The sequence below is a fragment of the Lagenorhynchus albirostris genome, chromosome 2 (assembly GCF_949774975.1).
Source record: "Lagenorhynchus albirostris chromosome 2, mLagAlb1.1, whole genome shotgun sequence".
Taxonomy (NCBI): Eukaryota; Metazoa; Chordata; class Mammalia; order Artiodactyla; family Delphinidae; genus Lagenorhynchus; species Lagenorhynchus albirostris.
This window is the reverse complement of record NC_083096.1, coordinates 60,940,306-60,957,175: the sequence shown is the minus strand read 5'-3', so window position 1 is coordinate 60,957,175 and position 16,870 is coordinate 60,940,306. Positions and strand designations below refer to the sequence as shown.

Below are 16,870 nucleotides of genomic sequence, written 5' to 3'. Positions count from 1 at the left end.
ATATTGGTGAGAATGAATTCAGTGGAAAAATGAGAACATAAGATTGACTTCAATGAATTGAGAGAGGAGTGGTAGATAAAAATAGAATGAATATAGACTTATTTTTAAAAATTGGGGTATAATTGTTTTACAATGTTGTGTTAGTTTCTACTGTACAGTGAAGTAGAGTTCTGTGTGCTATAGAGCAGGTTCTCATTAGTTATCTACTTTATACATATTAGTGTATATATGTGAATCCCAGTCTCCCAGTTGATCCCCCCACCCTGAATATAGACTTTTTAAAAGAGGCTTGACAGTAAAGCTTCAGAAAGCATGAGAAAAGAGTGTAGCTGGATAGAAATATGAAATTGAGGTGTTCTGTTTATTAAAAATAAGAACCTTTAGCATATTGTGAGGAAGAACCAAGAGAGAAGAGATGAATGTAGATATAGAGAGAATAATTGTTCAAGGAATGAAATAAAAAGCACAGAGATTAAGCTTAAACAAAACAAGTGATCCATGTCCTGAGAAAGTTTGCAAGGAATTAAGAAGTAGATATAGGTAAGTTGTAGAATGCAGCTGAGGAAATTTATGTCATTTCTATAGAACTGACTTTATTTTCTCTGAAGTAGGAGGAAAAGTTAATAGTTGAGAATGAGAGCAACAAGGTAGAGTAGAGACACTGAGGTGAGTAATGCAGGGTTGGAATAGGTACTGGGGGAGAACCAGAGAGCAAATTGTCAATAATAATAATAAAATAATGATTACTTCTATTGCCAGTTAGGTATTTAGGTACTTTACCTAGACTATATTTATCATAATAATAGAAAACTTAGGCTCAATGTAGTTAGATAACTTTCCTCTTGTCAGTTGGAAGGTGATACAGGTAGGATTAGATATCACATTTACATGATTTTAAAGTTGCATTCAAACTTTAGGCTGAAGATAATAAGTACAGGCTGTCAACATCAGTGGATATTTATGGCTATCTTTCATAGTTTGATTAGCATCTCAATAAAGGAAGTAAGAAGATGGAAAGAATCTATTAGACTTACAGTGTGCTTTAAGAATTGAGCAAGAGAGTTCTCTCCTCATCTTTTAGTTACGACAGCCTCCAGTTAAGCGTTTGAGACTTCGTGGTGATTGGTCAGATACTGGACCCCGAGCAAGGCCTGAAAGTGAACGAGAAAGAGATGGTAACTATACTTTGGTCAGCTTTTAAAAAATATGGTATTTAAAAATTAACATTTTAACTTGTTTCCATTTTTTTCACTGTTATAAGTGATGCTGTAACAAACATCTTCATACATATCTTACCATACTTGTGCAAGTGTATCTTAGGATAAATTCTTAAAAGTAGAATGTGTGGGTCACTGGATAATTACATTTTAATTTTGATAGTTATCAAATTACCCTCTGAAAAGTATGCACTCTTTTGTATTCCCACTGAAAGTGTAAGAATGTCTTTTGCCACAAAAACATTGGGTATTATCAAACATAGTAATTTTTGCCTTTGTATTTGATATAAAGAGCAATGAAAACTCCCAGTTTCCAATCTGAGAGTTTTATAAGAGCACATTAAAAAATTGTTTTTTCCTCCTATCAGATGCCTTTGATAAGCATAAGAAACTACTATTTTGGGAGTGTTAAGATGGCACACTTTTTTTTTTACAGAATTAAAAAATATATATATATATAATTTATTTATTTGGTTGCACTGGGTCTTAGTTGCAGCAGGCAGGCTCCTTAGTTGTGGCATGCTAACTCTTAATTGTGGCATGTGAACTCTTAATTGTGGCATGCGTGTGGGATCTAGTTCCCTGACCAGGGATTGAACCCGGGCCCCCTACATTGGGAGTGCAGAGTCTTACCAATATGCTACCAGGGAAGTCTCTTAAGACGGCACATTTAAAATAGAAGTAATATGTGTGATTTTAATAAACGGATCTATAGCAAAAATCTTATTCTAATGATTTCTGAAATCTTTTAAGATCAAAAGCATATTTCCCAATATATTATTGTTGGTATTATTTAATATATTTTAAAATGTAAAGCTACATTATATAAAGGTAATAAAGCATAAAATAAATTCTGCTTTCACAGAAAATTCAAAAACAAATGATTTCCATTTTAAATTATATGATTGTAAAATAGAATTGTCACAGTTTCAATTTGATGTGATACTTAATTTGAAAATGTCCTTAAGAAAATACTCATATATTTGAGGGGAGACAAGGTGGGAGGAAAGAGATAAATAAAAAATTTTCTGGTTTCTGTTAATTTCAGTTATGTGGAATTTGCAGTAAATGATGATAAAAATAAATTCAGTTTAGGGAAATTTAAGTGAGAGAGCAAACCTTCAGTTTAAGGAAATTTAAGTGAGAGGTCAAACTTTTCTTTCAATCTGTTCAACTTAGAATTCATGAGCCCTTCCTAGCTGTCTGCTCTTAGAACTAAAGATGTGGGTTGGGGTAGGGGTGGTAGTGTGGAAGTACCTAAGAATTGGCAAACATGTAGGAGATGTAAGTCCTGTTCTTGAGGAACTCAAAATAGAGATGGAGAGTCATTCATATAAACATTTACTATAAAATGTGATGATAGCCCTAATAGGTTTATATATACAGTCATATAATTTATTTAGGCAATTTGAGTTTTTAAAATTGCTTTCATTTTAAAGCCTTCAAATCAAGGTTTTTGCATTAATGAAAGATCCTGACCTATTCCTAAATTCACTGATAAGACCTGTGTTGTCATAGGAGAGCAAAGTCCCAATGTGTCATTGATGCAGAGAATGTCTGACATGTTATCAAGGTGGTTTGAAGAAGCAAGCGAAGTCGCACAAAGCAATAGAGGACGAGGAAGATCTCGACCCAGAGGTAATTTTTGTTATTAATTAAAGTTACCAGAAAACCTGCAAAAACTATTTATTGAAGTCAGTTTTATTTATATCATCCAATATATACCATATTTTATATCTTTAGTAATCATAAGGTTCAGTAGAGAACAAAGGGTATTTGGTATAATTTGCTCCTCTAGACCTAGCCTTCATTTTTTGCTTTTCTCAAAAAAAGTAAGAGAGTCTGATATCTCCTACTGTAAATACTTTTGTATGTGCTCTGAGAAGGGATACAGATAAAACTCTTTAGATAAGTTTTATATAATTAAGTAGTTTCTTCTTTTGGTTACTTATATACAATGGCTGTCAATTGCTGTGTCTGGTGTTAGCTGACCTGTTTTCATATTTTGGTTCACTACTTTCCAGCTTTGTGGTCTTTGGCAAGTTACTTATCTCTGTCTAAAATCAGGAGTGTGAAAGTTAACTCCTAAATGTTTTAAGTCCCAAAATGAAAAATTCTATTGAATTTCATCCATAAATGGTTCTTGTTAAATTCTGCATACAAACTTAAAAAAATTTCTTAGACTATGGATTTGCTTAAGAGTTATTACATTTGTGCTTAAATTTAAGAAATATTTAAATCAAGATGATTAAAAGAAAAATTTTTATATTCTGTAGTAGTTGGATCTTGCAAGACATGAACTTGATTAGTTCATTCTATCTTTCTTTTAATAATATAGATTTGAAGCAAAATCAAGGAAATTTTTAATGTTTATTGAGTATTCTTAATTATTCCTTTGCAGATAGCACAAGGCCTAGCACAACACATAGTAGACATTCAAGCCTTTTAAAATCATGACTGCATCATGTTATTTTAGTGGTTAAAACGTTACTGCTAATGAAATGGGAATCAGGAACTTAATCTTGTTATGACCTATTTGTAGCTTTACTCTTGTTAATAAAATTTTTTTATTAAATATTTTACCAAGGACATTATGTTTTAGAGTAGAAATATATTAATATAAGTCCATTATCCTATTATCCAGCTATTAAATCAGAATCATCATCTTCAAACTTAAGGAAATAGACATTATTAATAGGAATCTTTCAAGCTGTTATTTAGCTTTGTGTAAGTCAAGCTACCTTACTGAGCATTTTGCTTGAAAGGTTGATTATTATAACAAGAATGTGCCATAGGTAGATTTTTTACCCCTATTAATTAGCCTGGTGGGTGCCTTTGATATCCTGAAATTATCTGTTTCTCTGTGTGTGTGTGTGTGTGCGCGTGTGCGCACGTGCGTGCGCACACAGTATTTCTTGAACATATCTCTAGAGTAGTTAGTTTTGGAAAGCATTTAGTATTTGAATTTGTATTATGATGTGTTTTTTGAAGGTGGAACTAGTCAGTCAGATGTTTCAACTCTTCCTACCGTCCCATCAAGTACTGATTTGGAAGTGGGTGAAAATGAAACTGCTATGGAAGTAGACACTCCAGCTGAACAGTTTCTTCAACCTTCTACATCCTCTACGATGTCAGCTCAGGCTCATTCAGCATCATCTTCTACAGAAAGCCCTCATTCTACTTCTTTGCTGTCTTCTCCAGTCAGTGAACAAAGGCAGTCTGTTGAGGCATCTGGACACCATACACATCATCAGTCTGGTGAGGATGTTACTCTTTAAATAGGCTGTGGTTCATCTGATGATTTCTGATAATGAAAACTTCTTTTGGGGCTATCTTGAAAGATACTAAATCACATCAACTTATTCTTGCTGGAATAAATGATCAAAGTGACATGTAATATGTGAATGTGTAACTTAAAAACGAAATTCAAGTATACCTCACTTGCATGAATTTTAACTAATAGCAGGAATCTTCAGTTTACACAAGACAGTTCTTTAAAAAATGTAAGTACCAGCAGATAGTGCTTTGACATAGTTTAATGCACTTGACTTAACAATTATTTTTATAGACCAAAATATCTTTCTTAAGCTTTTTTGGTTGTCTGTGTTAAAGTGATAGTGAAAATATAGCCCTGATTATTATTAGATCCATTGTATTTATGTTCTTTTTTATTATTTTTCCTCAAATCATGACATACTTTTAATACATTCTTTATGATGAATTTTACATGGTCTCTTGTCAACAATGTATACAATTTACCAAAAGAATTACTTCTCCTGTATTTACATGAAAAAATTATTTTAACAAATCCTTGTCTTCTTGGTATTTGATGTTAGTGAAAAAAATCAACTTCTGAATTCTGTTAAAATTGTGTTTTCCTCTCAATATTACAACTCCTCATGTTCAAACACCCCACCCCACCCCCAGCTATGGAATGTGCTAGTGTTTACATAGTAATCTTTAGCAGATATGTCTGTAGTTTACTTGACATTTTAAATATATACATGTAATTATAATAACCAGCAAGATGTTCATTCATATTTTTCTTTGAGTTTTTCTAAGGAAGTATATTCCTCGATATATAATAAAAAATATTAGCAACTAAAGATACATCTGGCAGGCCTCAGCTAAAGCCTATAAAAAGAATTCCTAACAGCTTAACTGCCAAACTGTCACTTTATTCTTGCTTCTCTGAAATCTGATGCCAGATCACCAAATATGGGGTGTTTTAAATTAAGCACTCTTCTATCAGTATATCCCATTTTTGGTAATTCATTTTCAGTTTCTGGGAATAGAAGCCAGACTCAATTATGTGGCTGTTAAATAACACTTGTGTACAAGTTACCTATAATAATAACCTAAAGATGAGCTATGAAATTAGATTTTCCACATTCTAATTGATACAGCATTTCAAGTTATGGGAAAATAAAATATTTTGGAGGGTTAAGGAAGTCTGGACAGAATTCTTTAAAAGTTTGCTTTTCAAAACAGGTAACATTGGTAAAAACAAGACTTTTTAAAGTGATAGCATTCTTGGGAATAGTCTTAAAGATTCTGATCAATTATAAGTTTGGTCAAAACTTAGCAAGAAGATTCCCTAGCTCATGTTCACGTTCCACTGAATCTTAACTGATTCCAATTGTTTCTTAAACACATTTCTGAGTAAACTACTTAGTATGGAATTTCATTTTTCCTTTTTGTCCTAGATACTTAACACATTCTAATACTACATTTGAAATTACTAAATTGTTTTTAATATTTGATGTAAGTATTAAATACTTGAATACTATTTATTTCATTGAATCATTGAAATAGAAAACAACATTTTTGTGATGATCAAGCAACATTGAACATGACTTGGCACTTTTGTCTATACATTTTTCAAAGAAACATAGGAGATACTTTTAACTGGTAGGTTATGGAAAGAATTTTGGCTGACTAAACTATGGAAAATTGGAATATTTCCATGTTACCAAGACAGTATTGCTGTTGAGGAAGATGATTTGATATTAGATGTAACACCTAAAGATTATGTCTGTGATTGTTTTGACAATAGGCCTTTCATAATCCCAGAGTTTAGCATTTTAACAATAAGGACTTAATGCTCTTTATGTTTTGTGTTGTTTTTTTTCTCAATCTTTTATTCGCTTCTAAGTCCAGATGGGTTTGTGGATGGTAGGAATTGTCCATGTAGGTGGGAGTATCACCCTAGAACCATGATTTCTATTATTGCCTTGCATAGAGATGGAGAAAACAAACTTCTTGCCTTGCTGTGTATACCTCTTTATGTAAATGTTTGTATCTTTCATTCAGGTCCTTTGCATTTCCTCTGTCACTTTTACCAGATTGAGGGAGAGGGACAGTGGGAATGTGAAGACTTGCCTGGCAAAACTCCATCTCTGACTGAACCTAATTATTTGCCTTCTCTTAGTCTGCAGCTGAGTCACTGATAGTGAAGAAATTCACGACCACAGATTTCATTGGCGCTCCGCGTTAAAGCAGTCTTCCAACACTGTTGCTCAGCACCTAGACAGAATGTCTGTTTCACACCTTCAAGTCTCTCAAACTTTTAGCACCGCCCTTTACCCTCATCCCACCCCCTAGCTGATAACCTTCTTTCATTCACAGTGGGGGAAAAAAAGCGTTCACTTTCCTTCTTTTGAATCTCCCAACTTTCCAGCATCTAGACTCACATTGTCTGTGACAGAAGCAGTCCCATTTTGGGAAGAAGTGTATCTGCTCCTAACAAAAGCTGGCCAGTGCACCTCTTTCCAGCTTCTCAAGGACTTTGCTCCTTCTCCTGCATCTTTATTATTACCTTTTCTACTGAATTTTTCCTTTCCACCTCAAACATGCTCTATAATTATCTTCTGTCTTAAAAATATCTCTTAACTGTCCCATATTCCCCTCCAGACTCATGTCTTTGCTCCTTTTATAATCAGAGTCTTCAAAAGAATAGCTTACATATACTGTCTCCATTTTCTTACCATCTTCCACTTATTTATCAACCAACTCCACTCTGCCTTTTAACCTCCTTTTCCACTGAACCTTTTTGTCAAAGTCACCAGTGACTTCCATTTTGCCTGTTTTAAAGTATACTTCTTTGTTCGTACTTAGTAGATTTTTTAACCCAGTTGCTTTTAACATAGCCTGTCACTTCTATTTTGAAACACTTTCCTTTTTTGGCGTCTATGACACCACTTTTGCCTACTTACTCTTATTAGCAACTCTGGCTGGTATTCAGTAACCATTTTTGATATTTCTTATTCTATAATTCTCAGTATTTTAGTAAAACCCCTAGTCTGTGCTCTCTTCTCTACATGCACTCTATCCCTGGTTAATTGCATCAATTCCCGTAGTGTTTAATATCTCCTCTAAGTTGATGATTCCCAAATGTATATTGACAATCTGATTTTCTACCCTGAGTTATAGACTCCTGTGTCCAACTGCTTATTTGACTTCTTTTTGGTTATCTTTGGACATCTTAGGTTTAACATGTCCAAACTGAAATTTAATTTATCCTCCTATCCTTCCCGTCTCACTAATCTCTTTCATCTTGGTCATTTCATATCTTAGTAAATTGTAACTACTGCTCATGTGCTTATTTTAATAGACTGTGAGTTACTGATTCCTTGCTTTCCTTCATGTCCCACACCCAATCCATCAGCAAGTTCTGTTCTGTATCTAAAATATGTTCTACATCTTTCCATCTTACATCATTTGTTGTCCACTAATTGATCTCTCTTCATTTACTCTTGTTCCCTTATAATTTATTCTCCATGCAGCAACCAGTATGAGTATCTTAAAATGTAAAATCAGATTATATAGTTTTTTTGTCTAAAACCCTTCAAAGACTTCTAATTGCATTTATAAATATAAATACAAGAGAAAAAACTCAAAGTCCTTACTGTGGACCTAAAAGAACCTATATGGCTGGGCCCTTGCCTATCTCTAGCCTCATTTCATACCACATTCTCACTTCCTAATGATCATTATGCTCCAGCTGTACTGGTTTTCTTTCAGTTCCTGGAATGTGCCAAGTTTTCTTCTGCCTCTTTCTTTTGGATTCTGAGTCTTTGTACTTACTGATCTCTGTACCTGAGAAGCTCTTCCTTTATTTTTTTTGGTTCTCAGCTCAAATGTCACCCAAGGGAGGTCTTTGATAACTACCCTAGCTAGATTCATCTTCCTTTCCTAGCCTCCCTACAATTTTCTTTTCTTTTATATAGCCCTATTTATTTCCTGAAAAGTACTTATTAAAATTTGTAATTATTTTATTTTTTATTCATTTATTTATGACTTATTCTCTCTTATTAGAAAATGCTCTCATAAAGACAGAGATTTTATTTATCTTGTTCTACCTAAGCCTCTTTTTCTTCCCAACAATAGTCACTCTTTAGTGATACTGTTAAGACTGTTATCTTTAAGCTAGTATAACCTATATAGAATATTTAGCTATATTATAGTCTTTATAGTTTCAGTCCCATTTCATTCATTCTGGATGTTTCCAGTAGGCTCTGCAAATTTTATGATACCTAGGGAAGATGCTGTGAATGGATATCCAGTCATTTATTGCTTTTGGATCCATTATTTGCCCTTGGCTGTCCAGACCACATAAGACTGAATAACTTAGTTCCAGAAATATTTTATGATAACTTATGGAAATACATTTTTTTTTTTTTTTTTTTTTTTTTTTTGCGGTACGCGGGCCTCTCACTGTTGTGGCCTCTCCCCGTTGCGGAGCACAGGCTCCGGACGCGCAGGCTCAGCGGCCATGGCTCACGGGCCCAGCCGCTCCGCGGCATGTGGGATCCTCCCGGACCGGGGCACGAACCCGTGTCCCCTGCATCGGCAGGCGGACTCTCAACCACTGCGCCACCAGGGAAGCCCCTGGAAATACTTTTAAAAAATCATTTTGATAAATGATAAAATCAAGACAGAAATATGGGTAGGAAGAAGAAATGGAGCCACAGTGAGGTTAATATATAAAATGCATACCTGAAGAATAGTGTATCTAGAGGGGGCCACAGAGTTGGCTTTGGGTATAGTAGCTGAATTAGGAAGATAAAATATACTGAAGTGGAATTTGAAGTCAGTTGGTAGATCTTTTTTTACAATTGGGACATCTTCATCCTTCATATTCTTGAATTTTATTTTCATTCACATAGACCATTTGAAACTACATTCTATATACATAACCCAGAATCTAACATTTTGATTCTTATGTCATACATGTTCTTTTTTTGAATATTTAACAAAAGACTGTACCTTTGAAAATATGGTTATAAGATTATCTATTTAAAAACCAGATAGGTATGACTGTGAGCTGAAACTATATCGGTTAAAATGAAATCTTCAGAGTTTTATTTATAAAAAGTATTTCAAAGTAACTATAAAATACGTTTTTCTTTCTTAGTAATGCCTATCAGACATAACTTTTAGTTGTTTCTTAAACTAAGTCTAGAAATGTCTTCATTTTGTGTGTTATCTGTAATTTTTTTCCATGGTAAGGAGCTTCTTATAATGAGAGACTGTTAAATGAGGCATTCATTCCAGTGTGTTATAGTTTAATTGCCTCCTTTGGTCTTACTTTAATCTAAGAAAGAGAAGGTGGTTTCTTTGGATTGGGTGGGGATATCAGTACATACAAAACTCAGTTTTGGGGGCTCACCTTGAGAAGTGAGTCACCTAAAGGATCCATGTGTTTCTAATTAATGGACCACTCAGACCATGAGAATTGAATTTTTTTAAAGATAGTGTTTCATGGCTTATGTGTGGATTCCTGCTTATTTACAAATTACTGTGTCTGCTCAGGTTTATACATTTATTTAGGTCCTTTCATAATTGTTATAATGATTATAATTATATTTGTTTATTGTTTAATTGATTATAATTATTATAATTGTTATAATGTTATAATTGTTATAGCTGAATTGAGCTCTGTAGAAAAATTCCTGGGGAAGTAAGAACTTTGTTGTATGGCATAGCAAAACAAACCTTTCAAAGTCCAGATATTCAGTTTATAGTTTCCTTAAAGGGGATCAGGATCTAGTCAGATGAGATATAGGCAATTTAGAGATTAGAAACAAGTGGAAATATTAGGTTAGTGACTTCCACTTTGGGGAAACTAAAGAAGAGATCAGAGGAACTTGGAAGTCAGTAAAGGAGTGACCAGTTCTAGGAGAAAAAAAACACAAGGATCACCTGGACAGAGGAGCAAGTTGGGAGTGGGGGACAGTTGATAGCAAGCAGATAAAGTACCACCAAATTAGATATAAAAATAATCCAGTGTCCAGGACAAAAGACCCTATGTATTGGAAGAGAGGCAGGATTTGAGGTTAGAACCAAATGGACCTTTGTTGGCTCAACTATTGTTTATTGTTCTTTTCCATCAGTGGGAATTGTCATTAGGGAGACTAACCTAGAGTCTTTCAGAAAAAAACAAGAAGAGCAAGGTTAGTAGTTTCAGGAGATGAAAGTACAAATTTCCCATTAGCAGTTCCTGACTCATTGTTGAGGATTGTTTTGTTATTGTTTTTAAAATTCAACCCAAAGGTATTCAGTGTATTCACTTTCGATTTTGGCTAATGTTAACAAAAATTAGTTCTCCAAGCATTTATTCATATTACAAATTATATATGTTTGTTTATACATTTTTAAAAAGATGTAATGTGTATGTGTCTTATGTGCCTTTAATACTTCAAACTGCTAGCAGAACTATTTGTTTAGACGGGTATTTCTGCTTGGAATTTTTAATTCAATATTTGCCTTTCCTAGTTAGCTGTGTGATGACTTCTTTCCCTAGCCTCAATTTTTTTTTTTTTTTTTAACTTGGCTGGGGAGACATACAACCAGCCTTCAAATAAGCAAACAAATTCTTCTTTGAAAAGCACTGGGAGCATTGAATTAATGGTTCATGACATTATCATAACTAAATCTTTTTTTTTTTGGTAACTAAATCTTAATTTTCCAAGTTACAGAGCACCACTGCTTATATTTAGAGCCTGCTATTGATTTGCTACATCACCTAGTGGGTCTAGGATGGAGACATAAAACATTTGGCAGTGCAAGAGAGAGGGTTTGAAACAACCATGAAGTTGGGTGAATTTTTTGTGAGTTTTCTTTTCCAGTTTTCTTAGCAAAACTTGACATATCTGTAATCTCTCTCTTTATGGTAATTTCTTTTGAAGTATAAAATGACAAACTTTATGGCTGCATAATAATGCTTTATTTTATGTTGCTAAAAGTGTTACTACTATGCTGACAGTAACTATGGTATATGTATATACCTAAAAAGAAGGCATTACACTATTGAGTGTCACAATTTATTTGTTAATGAATACTATCCTACTTGGTACTGGAGAATTTTCTAGGAGGAGCTAGCAATGAGAGACTATGATGACACTTGAATTGTTAAACCTTAACTGCCAATTGAATAAAATTCTTTATAAATAGGGGACATGGTAACAAGAGGTTAGTGTCTCTGGCATGATTGATTCTGAAACAACAAACCAAATTTTACACTCTTATAATCTATATAAAAGAGGCTGAAAGTTATTTGGTAGTTTGTATAATTTGCTGTCAGTGTCAGTGAGAGAAATTCCATGTGCTCCCTCCATCAAATCTACAACTAATCTCTACTCATATACTCTGCCTCCTCTTTGGTTAGAGTGGATGACATTTTTCTGCACCTATCTAAAGCCAATTCCTCCTCTTATCCACTGTAATTCACCTCCTTTGGTCTACTCAAGGACATCATTCCCACATTTGCCCACTTCTCATTCATTATCTTTCTTCCTCCTCCCAATTAAACATTGTCCATCAGCATACAAACGTATGAATTATCTCCCAAACTAAGACAAACAAACCTCCCTTGATTCTGTTCTCCCACCAACAATCAGCCGATTTCTCTGTTCCCCACTGGCAGCAAAACTTCTAGAAAAAGTGTATATGCTTTGTCCCTCTACTTCTTTACTTCCCCTTTCTCTTGAACCTGTTCCAGCCAGGTTTTGGCCCCTGTGACTTCACTGAAATGGCTCTTGTCAAAGTCTTCATTGTGGTTAGTTCTCGGTCAGTATCTTTTTCATTGTATCAGCAGGCACAGCTGCTTACTTTATCCTTCTTGACACACTTTCATCACTGAGCTCACAAAACTTGGCTCACTCAGTTCTCCAGCCTCCTCACTGGATTCTCCTTACTCTTCCTGTTCTTCCTTCTCTTAAACACTGAAGTGTCCCAGAATTTAGTTCTTAGACTTCTTTATTATCACTTACTCTCTTAATGTGGCTTAAAGTAACATCATCAGTGACATCCACATTTACTGGTGAATTCTAGACTATTACAGTGAGTCCCTACTCAGTTTCTCCACTCGGATATCTGTTAGTTTTTTTCTTCCCTCTAATACTACTTGCTCCTTCTCTATTCTTCCCGTCACAATAAATGGCAACTCCATTTTTCCTGTTATCTACACCAAAAACTTTGGGATCACTCTGCATCTAAACTATCAGCAAATTTTTCTGCCGTTACCTGTAGTATATATCCCACATCCAGATATACTTCCCCCTCTGAACACTAGTGTTTGCTCTTCCTTTGCCTGGAACACTCTTCCTCCAGATATCCATGTGGTTTACTCCCTCACATCCTTGAGGTCTTTGTTCAAAAATCATCTTAGGAGGAGAAGCCTTCCCTTATGACCATACATAAAACAACAACCACTCTCCCACAATCTTCATCACCCTGATCTTACCCTGCCCAATTTACTTCATAGCAATTATCCCTACTTGACACAGATAAATGCATACATGTATATTATATATGTGTGTGTATGTGTGCAGTGATGTCTGTTTTCCTCTCAGAACAAATGAGTAGGGACTATTTTTTTGTTCAATGTTTTATTTATCCCCAGAGCCTAAAACAGTGCCTCATACCTAGTAGGTACTCAGTATTCTCTGCAGAATTTCATGTTATACTATTTTTACTTTTTATCTGTGACCACTGCCTCAGATAAAGTTTAAGAAAATGTTAAAGATTATGTAAATATTTTTCAGCTCAAAAGAAAAAGTAAATGATAATTCCAACATAAAAAGAAACATTTTAGCTGAAAAATATAAAACTTTTACTTTTTAAAGGGCTCTCTACTAATAAATTTCAAGAGTTATTTCCAAATGCATAACTTTTTCATAATCTTAATTATTATTTGATTGAAATTAGTAGTTTTTGTATATAGAGTAAATGAGGTAACTGATAGTTTTCAATTTTTCTTAGTATTGTAAAAAGAGATGCAATTAGGAAAGCAATGTTCACTTTTGCTTATGGAAGACTTTACTTTCATTCCGTTTAATTACTTAAATACTCGTAGAGAACTCTATGTGTCTAATTCATCATAGTTAAATAGAAGCATTTGGGTGTGTAAGTATGTATAGTTTTTCATAATTTAATGATCAGTAATTTTTTTGAGTAATTTGTTTTTAGTATTCCTCTATGAGACATGTGTTTTATTTATACCCTTCTGTCTTTAATGTATAATCAGATTCTTACTATGTTCTGTTTTATTATTATCTTTTCACCTTTCTTTTCCTATCTGTGTCAGAATTTCTAAGGGGGCCTGAGATAGCTTTGCTCCGTAAGCGCCTGCAACAACTGAGGCTTAAGAAGGCTGAGCAGCAGAGGCAGCAGGAGCTAGCTGTGCGTACCCAGCAACAGCCTTCCACTTCTGATCAGTCTTCTCGTGAGGGCTCTTCACAGGACCCTCAGGCTTCAGGTTATTAATGTCCAGTGTCCTTAAGCAGCTCGTAAAGTTGGTTTTTTAACACTGCTGCTGTGTAATAAGATGCTTCCCTTTTCCCCTTCCAAAGAAAGCTGATGCGCTTGCAGCTTCTCCCTCCGTTTCTTGCATATGGTGAAATTTACCATCACATGCTAGAGGGACAGATTGGCAGCAGCACTTGCTAGAGAGACAAATATAAAATAGTCCATTATTTTATTTGTAGTTTTAGAGAAGGGCAAATATTTATTACTTTTATGGCTAATGAGATACTATGTGATAATCTAGTGAACTTAGAGCCTGCATTGATAGTTCTGTTGAAATTTCCTATATGCTGAGATGATAACTGCACTTATGGCTCCTAGCTCCTCTTCTTTTTTTTTTTTTGCTTTGAAAGTTAACCAGTATTTCTATTCCCATATAAACCTAGTAATGATAGATTTTAGAATTATAATGTTGTTTGGCTGTTCTAGCATGCTGACTCAATCATCCCCTTCTGTAATTATTTGAAATTTTTCAATATTTGCTTACTTATTCCTCCTACACATAATCAACTTTCTGGTATACAGGGCAACAAAAATATTCCAGTTTTATGTTCCTGTTTTTATGTGATAAAACTCTGATAAGACAGTAATAATCTGTGTCACTCTCTTTTTCATTGAGTATTTTAGTGGCTCAAGTTTTTTTTTATGGCCAAAAAGCTCATGATGCTCAGTAAACATTTGTTGAAAGAATTAGTGAAAGATATCACATAAAATAATCTGTCAACTTAATTCTTTCAAGATGGATAGTAGATACTATGTATCCTGTACTATAGGTACTATAGTAGGTGCTATCATACTAACGAGATTATACTACTTCGATACACTTTGTTTTGGCACCCTAAGGAGTGATGAGTTGGGAATTAGTCACTTTGAGAACTCTGATTAAATTACTTGGAATTAATCTGTTTATTGGTAGAACTGGACAACCTCCAGTTTATAAATATCTGTTCCACTAAGTGCTGTGGTAATAAAAGCATATTATATAATACCATGGTGAAATAAAATAGATTTAAATAACTGCAATGTAGGTGTGATGTTTGGAACAAATTATGGACCTGATTTTTAACTTAGTGTTATATTAATAGAGAGAATATCAGTCAAGCAAAGAAGATGTCTCTCTCTCTGTCGGTTTTTTTTTTTTTTCTTACTATAGGGAAATCTTTTCCTATACTTAAAACTCACAAGAAAGTTTGATTAGATTACAGTTGTGACATTTAATAATAATACATTTTGCTATGATTTTGTGCTGTGTATAAAACTCTAGCTCAGGGGTTTTAAAAGTAAAAATATACAACATGTAAAACAATAAGAAGGAAGATAAAATATCCCTACATGTATAAATATTTTTTAAATACTGAAATTTAGCAGATAACAAACCAAGTATTAAAGTGAATTTGAGTATAAAGCAAAACTGTCTACATTATCAGTAGGGAAATGTACATTGTGGACATTAGGAAAATATTGACACTCAGTCTTTATATCTAGTTTATCAATTTGAATCAAAGCAAGTTCTTTATAGAATCAGAAAGGTTTAGTGTGATTATATGGTCTTTGTAAAATAAGATGCTCTCTTCCCAACTCTAAGCATCATTCTTATTAAATAGTGCCTAGTTTGATAACCAGTATATTTTAAAAAGCCAAAGTTGAGTTAGATGCCTTGCCAGTTTTGAAGTTGAGAAACATGTTATCTTAATTTTGTTATTAAACAACTTACTTGGGCTGCTGAGGCTGCCCACGTGGACCAATATTAGAGGCCCTTAGTGCTGTCACTCAGTGTCTGTTGCTCCCTTCACCTACAAGGTGAAATACGTCATCTATGTCATACGCTTTTAACATAGCATTCATATGAGACCCTTAGTAAGTCTAACCTGTAACATGGCCTGGGTTCATTTGTTAGTGTTACTTTTATCTTATTCTATCCTCATATGTTAGGAACACTATTTGGTAATTAAAAACTTTAAGAACAGTTAAATAATGTATTGTTAGTTTGTTACAAAGGTCAACTAATAAAGTATATATATTTTGTCCACTTAGTAAATTTTGGATGCGAGGAAAGATGAGTTGACTTAATGCAAAATTCTTCATTTCAAAACATTCAAATTATAAAAATACAGAATAGGAATTAAATTTATGAACTTCAACAGGGAGATAGGTTTTATTTGAATAACAGTTAGCAAAACATTTTCTTATACTTCATGATGTATGAATACAATTTTGTGTATGTATATTATGGACATTAATTGATCCATTCACTCATGCTAGATGTTACTACTAAAATCATCAATATAGAATAGCACAGAATTAACATTCTAGATTTTAACTTTTTAACACTAGAAGACTGCAATTCTCATAAAACATTTTCCCATTATATGTTGTTGTCTTCACAGTGTCAGCAAGTGATGATACTGTCAATAAATGATACTGTCAATAAATGATACTTCTGTCATTTTCTCACCTATTGAAGCCTTTTAGGTATAAGATATTCAAAGGAGCCATTAATGTGATTTGGAAACCAAGAAATTTTAACAAGTGTAGAATTTCTGAATGATTACATTGTCTGATAAATACTTCATTCTCTTTTCAAAATATAGGACTCATGAGAATATTTTGTGAAAGGCTAAGTGTAAGATGAATCTGCCTAATACCTAATTTCTGTAGGAAAATGGGATCAAGCCATCAAGCCGTTTTATAGAAATAATCTACATTTTAATGAGATCAAATGGGAAGGCGCCTGATGGCAATATTTCTTGGCAGTTGAAAACTAAAACATCATTCCAAGGCGCCAAGTGCTATTTAAAATGAGCTAAATAAGATAGATGTTAAGGGATGTTTAAACAATGGTTTCC

General features: G+C 33.8%; 1 protein-coding gene across 9 annotated transcripts in view; it reads left to right on the top strand.

Moving 5' to 3' along the window:
• Positions 1 to 16,870, top strand: part of DCAF6 (DDB1 and CUL4 associated factor 6) — a 173,014-nt gene that overhangs the window by 87,706 nt on the left and 68,438 nt on the right. For 5 of the 9 annotated variants that reach the window (XM_060133765.1, XM_060133776.1, XM_060133785.1 and 2 more), the window contains exons 8-11: positions 1,082 to 1,175; positions 2,736 to 2,855; positions 4,209 to 4,475; positions 13,807 to 13,977. In XM_060133765.1, the coding sequence (XP_059989748.1) occupies positions 1,082 to 1,175; positions 2,736 to 2,855; positions 4,209 to 4,475; positions 13,807 to 13,977 (652 nt within the window). The remainder of the gene's footprint in view (positions 1 to 1,081; positions 1,176 to 2,735; positions 2,856 to 4,208; positions 4,476 to 13,806; positions 13,978 to 16,870) is intronic. The other 4 variants (XM_060133812.1, XM_060133795.1, XM_060133820.1 and 1 more) reach the window with 1 other exon arrangement.